This window comes from Cotesia glomerata, linkage group LG2, assembly GCF_020080835.1.
Source record: "Cotesia glomerata isolate CgM1 linkage group LG2, MPM_Cglom_v2.3, whole genome shotgun sequence".
NCBI classification, from domain to species: Eukaryota; Metazoa; Arthropoda; class Insecta; order Hymenoptera; family Braconidae; genus Cotesia; species Cotesia glomerata.
In genome coordinates this window covers 17,349,651-17,360,093 of record NC_058159.1, presented here as the reverse complement: position 1 = coordinate 17,360,093, position 10,443 = coordinate 17,349,651, and the positions used below count along the sequence as shown (strand labels likewise).

The following is a 10,443-nucleotide window of genomic DNA, read 5'->3' as shown; positions in this document are numbered from 1 at the left end:
ATTTTTGTCGGAGAGTTCCTGTAATAATGATCATAAACCATAAGAATCAAATAAAAATTTTTTTTTAATTTGATTCTTTTTAATACTTAAAAGGAAAAAATGAATTTAAAAATACCGTGGTAGGGGAAATCATAAGAAAATATCAAATTTTTTTTTTCTAATAATTAATGTGATAATGTGATAATGTTCATAAAGCATAAGACTCCAAAAATTAAATTAATTAATTTTTTCGAAATTGAAATTATTTATAGGTATGAAAAAATTCAAATTTTGAAAATTATTTTTTCTCGGAGTAATTATGTTTTTTCAACATTTTTATATAAATTCTTAAAAAATTATTTTTTTTTACGCCCTTATGGCATTTGTAATGCCATATTATTTATTTAAAACTTTTATCACTAACCATATTAAAAAGTTCAATCGAAATAGTTAACAGATGTCCTGAAATGGACTCGTGAGGGCTTGTCTAAGTAACAAATGATATTGAAAATAATTCAATACAATGTGATATTCATCATTAAGTATAGTTTTTAAGAAATTTAATATATTACCGTCAAATCTTCATCAATCAATAGTTCACGTGCTAGACTTAACCGTTCTAACATCAAATCATTGATGAACACAATCGATCCCTGTTGTTCCTCAGCCATCACAACTCCTTTATAAAATGTCCGGATCGGATTAATGTTCTCTAACGCTGCGCCCAACTGCAGGAAAGTATTCATTTCTTCAGGTTGAAGTCGTCTTCGTTCATCTACTACGATTTCCACCCCTGCTTCGTAACCAATCAACAAAATAACTTCTCTTGAGAAACTGAAATTAAAAATGAATTCTAATTTGTATAAAAATTATCAATATTTAAATTTGCGTATTGCCATGTTTTAGTATTATATAAAATCATATAAGGTAAAAGCCCCACCCAGTAAACACGTTTACGTCAATGTGACGTCAAAATGACATTGGGCTATGTCAGGATTTACGTAAGATACAAGTCACGAATGAGTCATATATGACTCATTATTTCACACTTCTTGACGTAAGATTCTGACGTGTCATGACGTAGTCATGACGTCAGTATTATGTCTCAATGACATTTATGACGTCAATATGACATACCTGTGATGTCTATATCATGATAATGATGTCATTATGACGTAAAAGTGATGTAAGTGATGTAAGAATTGTACCTCAGAAAAAATATTTAAAAAAAAATTTCTCAAAATTAAAAAGATGGCAATTTTGAAATTAATTATAGTGTTGTGGACTTATTACAAAGTTTGAAACACTAGTTATATGTTGATACTTGATGAAAAAATCCTGAAATATGCTGGGCTCGAACTTGGGTCCTCACGTATCGAAGTCTGGAACGCTGCTCACTTGTCCAAGTAACGGTTCATGTTACGAAGTAAATAACTTATGTGATAAGCCTTACATGACGAAAAATGCTTATTTCATAATTTTTTCTGAGATTAAATGTATTTTAAGAGCTGGAATTGTATAAAATTCAAGTCTAATAATTTATACAATTTTATAAAATTTCATTAAACTCATGAAATTTTATAAAGTTCTGTCCTTGTAAAACTTCTATAAAAGGCTCTCTAGTGAAACTCTGTGGTAATGAATAGGCAATTTATAAATTTTCATAAGAATTGATTGAATCTTACACTTTCAAAAATTTCGTCTAAAAGCGGACGCAACTTTAGACTCTCAGGACACAGTAGAATCCTTTCACAGAGTGAAATTTTTTTCAGAGTAAACGATGTATCCGTGTCATTTGAATATTTTTAATACTTATTGATTTCTCAAGACTCGAATTTTTATTTAATTTTTTCCGAAAATTTAGTATTTTTCATTTGGATTTTTCTTCTTCAAAATTTCAATTTCTACAAAATTTAGATTTTTTTTAATTTCAACCTTTTAAGTATACCATTTTTAATCTATATTTCTTTTTAATTTCAATTTTTTCGAAATTTGAATTTTTTAATTTAACATACTAACAACATTATAAACTCTTGATGTACACAGTAAAAATTTTTAATTTTAATAAATATTAATTTTACACTTAAAAGTTAAATATTTAACACAAAAATTTTTAACACTAAGTTTTTTGAGGCAATGATGACGCAAAATTTTTTACTGTGTAAATACTATTAGTCTCGTCAATAACAATCATGGAACTGTTTGAATTATTTCAAATACAATGTTTATAAGTAGCAGCACTAATGTCAGAAAATTATTTTTTCAAGCTAATAGTGCAATATTTAAATGACTGACATTTAATTCCCTTTTGACAAGAAATCATAAGAAATTATATGTTTACTGCTTGACGGTTTAAAAAAAACAGAGTTCATGCCACATAAATTGAACTCGGTATTTGTTATCAGTTTCACACCAAATCATTTATACTGAATGAAGTCGAAAATATATTTTTACAATGGATAAAAAGCACTCTAAATTCATGGAAAAAATATAAGTGAGAAACATATGCAACGAAAAAGTATTTCTTGCACCAAGAAAATTTTGACGGAGGCTGAAGTTATATTGGAGCAAAGGAAGTGTTTTAGTGTCAAGATATTTTGACTTCATTCACGAAATTTTCAGTCATCTCTGAATATATTCTTAGTCCAAAGAAATTTACCTTTGAGTCAAGATTTTTTCTGCAGTGTATGGAAACATACAATCAAAGATATAAAAAAGTTTTATATCCCACATGTATTTAATTTAGCGTTTTTTTCTTAAAACGTAAATGAAAAATATTTTGTATGTTATTTGCTAATATGTTAGATATATTCATTAATATTATAAATTATACTTTGTTATTAAGAGCGGACTTAATTTGCAAGGTACCAGCTTAAATCAGTTGTTGTCTCTTTTCTGATTCTACTAAATTTTTAAACCAATTTTCACTAATATTTAGCGATTAATTGTAAATTAGACATCTTATTGAAGAAGTTTTATATTTGATAGACTTTGATCCATCAATAATATTAAAAAAATACACCCCCCAAATTTTATCAATATTAGGGAAAATAATCGTTTGTCACTGATTTAGAAATGACTTTCAAATTACGTCAGTATTATGCGCCATCAGACAAATTATTGATGTTAAATAATGCACTCACAGATGGTGTCGGTATTACGTGTAAGACTGTGACTTGTCACTGATGTAAACACACATGATATTAATCTTACGTCAAGATTACGCACAACCGTGACTTGTCACTGATGTAAACGCATGATGTTAAACTTACGTCAAGATTACGTACAGCCGTGACTCTTATCACCGATGTAAACGCATGATGTTAAACTTACGTCGTTATGACATACAATGATGGCATTAATGTTACGTAATATTGTAGTTTATATATTATGTCAGTTGTACGTAATATCTAACTCATTTCCGTTACATCATAGAGAAGTAATAAACTTACATCAGTATGATGTCAAAAATATATCATATATTTTTACATCATAATTGGATTACAAGACAGGTCAATTTTACGTCATATTTACGTAAAATATTGTGACATTCCTATGACTTATAAATGACGTCATATTGAAGTCATGTGTTCACTGGGCAGTAGCTGCTCATGTACCAGTACATGCTCACTCCATGGATTTGTATATCTATATTCACAAATATAGATATGCAAATACATGGAGTGAACATGTACTGGTACATGAGCAGCTACTGGGGCTTTTACCTTATTAATATTTGAGACGAAAATTTTTTTTACCCTTGAGAAACCATGTTGTATATTTGCACTGGGTTTTCTAATCTTTCCCGGGAAGTTGTTTTCAATTCCCGGATCATTTGATTTTTTTGCTCCTCGATGTACTGATCCTGCAATAAATTAATAAATTAATTTATTTATTAAATTAAAAATGTCATTATATGATTAATTACCATCATAAAATTAATGAACGTCTAAATATTTATTAGAAAATATGAAGACTAACGCCTGTTCACGTACGTTTTAGTTTTGTTTTTGATGTGTTATTGATTTATTTACAAAAAAAAAAAAAAAGAATTATAAAAAAAAGAGTATTGCTCAGAAACAAAAAAAAAATTAAATATCGTGCGTGTATTTTTTTCTACTATCAATATTATTATTGTTATTGTAAAATGGTAATTATTATTTGAAATATTAATTATGATTATAAATTTATTAAAAATATTTTATCTATTTTCTAAAACTTGGTTCGTGACCTATTTTTTCAAATAGGATGGAAATGGTATAATTCCTTTAAATGGACAACGGGGAGAAAGCCGATGGCTACACCCAGCAAATTCGCAGATCCAATTTTTATACCACCGAGATTGGAGTTGTCAGACGAAAATTTACAGGTGCGCTCAACGAACAACAATTTGGAGATGTAAAGCCACGTTGACAATGAATCATGATGGAGAACCTACAGTCAATGGAAATCATCTTCATCCATCGGTGACAAATGTCATTGAGCATGGTGAAATGATTGACCAATTGCGTCGACAAGCAAAGGATTCACATGATGATCCAATGACGATTTACAATCGAGTATCCAGAAAGTAAGCTCATAATGTTATCTTTACTTGGATCAAGTGACTGATATCATGTAGATGGGTTAATTTTTTCCATCCAATGTATTTTTATTTAATCTGTTTTATACCCCAGTTTCCCCATTGAAGTAGCTGTGAGGATGGGCTTCTCAGCAGCAAAAGCAACTATCAATCGAGAGCGCACAAGAATTCGTCCTTGTTTACCTCACACCTTTAATGAACTTGCTCGAGAGTTAGAAATTTATGAACCTGCAAACAATGTTTATCAAGGTCAAGTGATGACCGATAATGGTGATGTTTCATTGATCTTTGCTCATCGGAATATGATTGCGAGACTAAATACAGCAGAAGAACTATTTGCTGACGGAACATTCGCTGTAATGACTACGATTTTTTTATTAAAATAATAAAATCTTAATCATTTTTATTTTTATAAATGCAGGCTACACCTCAAGAACCAGCTGCTAGCCAATTATACGTGGTTCATCTTCGATTTTTGGATAAAGTTTGTATTATATATCGCGTTACTATTGCTAAAAGAGCGTATCTTCAATTATATTTCTGCAGAACCAAAAGGGCGTATAAAAAAATTTTTTTTTTTCCTCAATCAACTTGAAAATGTGTATAATGTATAAATCTGATGAAAAATAAAAAAAAAAAATTTTTTTTTTAAATACGCCCTTTTGACTAAGAAAAACAATTTTCAAAGCCAAAAAAGCGTATATAAAAAATTTTATTTTCATTCTTCCCACAGATTTATACATTATACACATTTTCAAGTTGATTGGAGAAATACAAATTTTTTTATACGCCCTTTTGGCTCTGCAGAACAAAAAGGACGTATAATTTGAGATCCGCCCTTTTGGTATTAGTAACGCAATCTAATAAATTTATTGAAATTAAGTTTTTATAAATAAATTCTAACTATGTAATTTTATAATAGGGATTTCCAGCTGTTTTCGTACTTTGCCAGAAACGAACTAAAGAAATGTATAATAAAATATGGGAACGTATAATAGAATTAGCCCCTGGTGTATTAAATGCTCGAAGTATCACTGCTGATTTCGAAAGAGCACAAATTAGAAGTATCCGTGAAAAATTTCAAAATATAAGAATCAAAGGGTGTTGGTTTCATTTTGTCAGGGTACTTTTTGTGATTTCATATTTAATGATAAAAAAAAATGATTTAGATATGTTTAGATTTAATGTTTTTTTTTGACAAATTAAATTATATGAATGTATGTTCTTTAATTTACTTTAATATAAATACAAATTAATTATACAGTCCAATTACATAAAAATATCTGAATAAATCTCTGTAAATCATACATCTAAATCATTTTAAAAAATATGTATGGGGCATTCCACGCCAAATTGATCACTTTTTACCCCGACCCCTTTCGACTTGGCTAAAATTTTTTTATCCTTTCCTACCCGATGAAAAACGTTTCTCGAATTTTTTTTAAATTTTTTTACCCAACTAAAAAAAAGTTACGAGTTTTTGAAAAAAAAAAAGGTTTTTTTTTTTAAATCGCAATAACTTTTTTAAAATTTGACTTATTGGTACGTTTTTTTTTCTAAATTTGTGTTTTTGAATGTATTTTTTTTTTTAAATACGAAAAAAAAAATAGAAATCAAAAAACACCACGCTGAAAAAATTTAAGGGTCTGTAGAAAACGTCAAAAATTGATATAATGAAAAGAAAAAACAATCAAAAATGGTAATTATCGATAAATTTTCGATTTTTTTCAACAATTCAAAAAAGAAATTATGAAGATAAGTTTAAATAATTTTTAAGTATTTTTTTTTCAAAAAGTACATTCAAAAACACAAATTTAGAAAAAAAACGTACCAATAAGTCGAATTTTAAAAAAGTTATTGTGATTTAAAAAAAAAAACGCAATTCTTTTCAAAAACTCGTAACTTTTTTTTGGTTGGGTAAAAAAATTTGAGAAATTATGAGAAACTTTTTTCATCCGTTAGGAAAGGATAAAAAAATGTTAGCCAAATTGAAAGGGGTCAGAGGGTAAAAAGTGGTTGATTTGGTGTGGAATGTCCCAGATATTTAATTTTTACGGAGATCTATCACTAAAAAAAATTGTTAGGCAATATGGCGCTACTGGTTGAAGGTTGGATTAGCAAATGCACCTAGAAATGTTTTGTATCGAGCATGGATTCTTCCACTTGTTCCCGAAGATCGATATTTTGAAGCTGTTGACTTAATAGAACAGTACAGCCATGAAATATCTTACGAATTCTCAGGCGTTGTGAATTTTATTTATTACCTACGTAATTACTGGGGAAATATCATTGATGTTCTTTCCGTTTTTAATCAACCCATAAGGACAAATAATATTTCAGAAGGATTCAATCGTACTTTAATTGAGAAAATAGGCGGTGTTCATAGGAATATATGGGTTTGGATAGGTAAATTATACGATCAAGAACAATTAATTCAAAGGAATAAAAAATAATAATGTATAAACTCTCTTAGATCGTTTAGTTGAAATTACAGTTGATCAAGAATTAAAATACAGTTGAGTGCAACAAGGAATATCTGTAACGACTGAATATATATATATATATATAGGGGTTTTACCGTACTTCGGTGCTGTTTTTTTTTTTGCACCGTATAGTAACTTATTACCTCTATCATTCGTAGGAAAGTCATAAGTTTAAGTATGTCGCATTAGTTATTATGTAAAAGACTCTCAGGGCCTTTTTGAGTTAGTCCTGTATATTTTGGAAATGCCGAAAAAACTATTATCTCCATAATTGAAGTAGATCTATCATTCATTGAACGACCCACACCTAAATTGAATTTATAAATAAATTTCTGTAGACACTGAGACGATAATTATTATTTAAATTAAAGAACTCGCATGAACTTAGCAAAATATAATGCTTTTGTTTCTGAGAGATGTCTCGCTGAGTGATATTTCGCTGAGAGTTGTTTCGCTGAGACTTTTTTTTCTATTTTTCTGAGAGTTTTTTCGCTGAGACTTTTTTTTCTAATAGTTTTTTCGCTGAGACTTTTTTCGATGAGAGTTGTTTCGCTGAGAGATTCAAAATATAGAGAAGTTTATATGTAATAAAATGTTTTCAGGGAGATTTTTAAATGAGGGATTCCTTAATGAGACTTGTTTTGGTTGTAAGAATTTATCCTGAAAGTTTTTTCACATAGAGATTTTTTCTGAGGCATTTTTAAATATAGAGAAATTCTATGTAGAGATGCTCCGGACCCAAATTAAATAATAATTAAATAATGATTTAATAGTAAATTAATTAAATAATAATTATTAATTATAAATTAAATACAAGATAGACTGCCTGATAGTCAAAGATAATAATTATTAATTATTTTAACTCAATTTTGCTTAACTACAATATTATATAAAGTTAGATTTTAACAGTAAATGTTATTTAACAATATTATTTTTGTTTAGTTACATATGGTTTTTTATTATTCTTTGTTACTTTTAGAACAAGGGTTTATTGAGTTTCACACGTGTCTTTTACGACTTTTCCTCATAGGGTTTTAAATTCCATGTGGCGAGAAATAGTCCTTGAATTACTCAAGTACTTTTTATGGGTTCTGAAAATTCGGTTACAATGTCCTTTTGTACCGAAATATGTTTTTCCCTTATTTTATTTTATTTTCTTTTATAAATAAAACAGTTAACCAAAAGATGTTTATTACAACTGGTAAGAGTAAAAGCATGAAATAAATGATTTGAATATTTACTTTGAATGTAAAATTTAACTAATTTTAATCATTTAATATTTACTAATTTGAATATTTCGTTTGAATTCACGCTCTCATAATAGATAGCGCTCTAATAACAGGTAGCGTCACCTGCTGGATGCACTAGGTGCATCATAGTACCAACTTAAATCTCGCGTTGGCTGCATTTTTTATAAATAGCAAACTATCCTCTTGAAGCTACAGTTTATGTAAAAACAAATCCAGCGCACCTTGGCGAATGTCGATGCAAGCTTTGAAATGTATTTTTTCAACTGTAGTTTCCCATCTATTGGAAGATTACCATGCATTCTCGAATTATTTAGTCTGTGGCATGTCACTTTTTACATAGAAAAAAAGTCAGGATCGAAATTTTTGAGCTTGCTATAGTTTGTGCTGATAAAATTTAATAATTTCAAGTAGATTAATTATTATAATTGAATATAATTAATTAATATCAGTAAAATAAAGCATGAATTACTGTTATAATATAAAATTTAGGAACAAGAAGTACCGTAGAACAAATTAAATAAAATTTTGCAACCTCAAAATACCGTTCTGCTTACAGTAAACATAGTCGGTAGTCTGGCGCTCCGTTTACAACGGATTTGAACGGAACTTGGCGCCAGATTCTACCGAATCTGTGGATTATATCTTGTTGAGTATGATGTGGAATTTTAAGAATTTTTATTTTTTCGAAATCTCAATGTTTTGGGTATGAAATAAAATATAAGTAAAATTTACAAGTCTATCAAAAATATTAAAAAAAAAAAATAAAAGTTATCGGACCAAGCTGAGTCCTATGACTTACCTCGATTCCTTAACCCTTCAGGACATGGGTTATGAGATTTTTTCTCATGCGCAACTTCAATCTCAAATATTTTTTAAATTTCAAATGGAAAAGCTACTTGAAATTTTTTGTATCTTCCTATAATTTAGTTTTCTAGACACACATACAATAAAAAAATTTTTTTTTGATTAAAAATAATAAAAAAATAATTTTTTTTAGAGGACATGAGATTTTTTCTCATGGCCAGAGTATTAAAAGGTGGGAGATTTTAGCTTTCGTTTCTTATTCGGCCGAGTTCGGCTCATTTCGCAGTCCGCGTCCGCCATATTTATTTACATCATACTTAACCGCCAAAATAATAGTGTAATATTGTGCTGTGTTTACCTACATAAATATGTAAAATTTATAATTTAATATTTAATATTTTTCAAATAAATAATATTAAGAGGTTTAATAAACGTAAGTCAATATTTTTTTTATATGTAATCCTAACAAATACATTTTATGTGTACTATTTTTTTTTTTTAATCGATAATACTTAGCAATAAATTTAAACTTAATTAATTATTAATTAATTATCAATTAAAGAATTATTAATTCATTATTTTATAGTCTAAGAACATTAAAAATTAAAAATAAATAACGTTTTCGTAAGAAAACTGAATTATAATGTTCTATGCGCATGCGCAGAAGCCATGAGATTTTTTCTCATGGCCAGAGTAAATAAGGTGAGTCAAAACACCCATGTCCTGAAGGGTTAAGCAATTATTTGTTGATCGTTGTGTAAGGAGTCATTTGGTACAAAAATTGGTAGAAAAAACTTTTTTCAATGTAAATTTATTAGAATTTTTAATCAATTATTAATTATTAAAGATAGTTGTTTAAGTTAAACAAATAATTAAATGATGATGAAACTACGCGTCTTTGTTATACGGCGTGTGTTAAAACAATGGCCGCGACGCCACACTGAAGTACTGCGTCACGCGTATCCACCCTAGCGGAATCGTGGTCACGGTAAAATGATCGTGAAACGACGGTAAATGTACCGCGAATTCACAGTGTCGACAAATGATCGTCGAATGACCGTCACTTGACTATCGAACGGCCGTCATTTGACAGTGAACGACGAGTATCATTGTGAAAGTTTTTCACTGTTACTTTATGATTTTTATTCTGTATAGTTATCATACTTCACTCTTCGAAAACCAAATTTTTACTTGACTTCTCCGATTTTTACCTAAGTAAAAATCGTAGATCGTCGGTCATTTGACAGTCATTCGAAAACATATGAATTGTCAAAAACCGTAACTCGGTGGTAGATGCACAGTAGTCTGTAAGTGAAACGAGCGTATAATGTCGGTAAGTCAGAAT

At 28.8% G+C, this 10,443-nt stretch overlaps 1 protein-coding gene and 1 long non-coding RNA gene across 2 annotated transcripts in view; one reads left to right on the top strand and one right to left on the bottom strand.

The window, feature by feature from the left end:
- LOC123258886 overlaps nucleotides 1–3,838 on the bottom strand; it is a 4,789-nt gene extending 951 nt beyond the window's left edge. The window contains exons 1-2 of the mRNA XM_044719152.1: nucleotides 3,738–3,838; nucleotides 552–813 (exon numbers count right to left, since the gene is read on the bottom strand). Coding sequence (XP_044575087.1) covers nucleotides 552–813; nucleotides 3,738–3,814 — 339 coding nt within the window. The 5' untranslated portion in view covers nucleotides 3,815–3,838. The remainder of the gene's footprint in view (nucleotides 1–551; nucleotides 814–3,737) is intronic.
- A 5,091-nt stretch (nucleotides 3,839–8,929) lies between these two features.
- Nucleotides 8,930–9,833, top strand: LOC123258907. The gene is made up of 3 exons (XR_006508168.1): nucleotides 8,930–8,997; nucleotides 9,292–9,531; nucleotides 9,685–9,833. It is a non-coding gene; the product is annotated as an uncharacterized LOC123258907 (long non-coding RNA).
- Nucleotides 9,834–10,443: the final 610 nt, after the last annotated feature.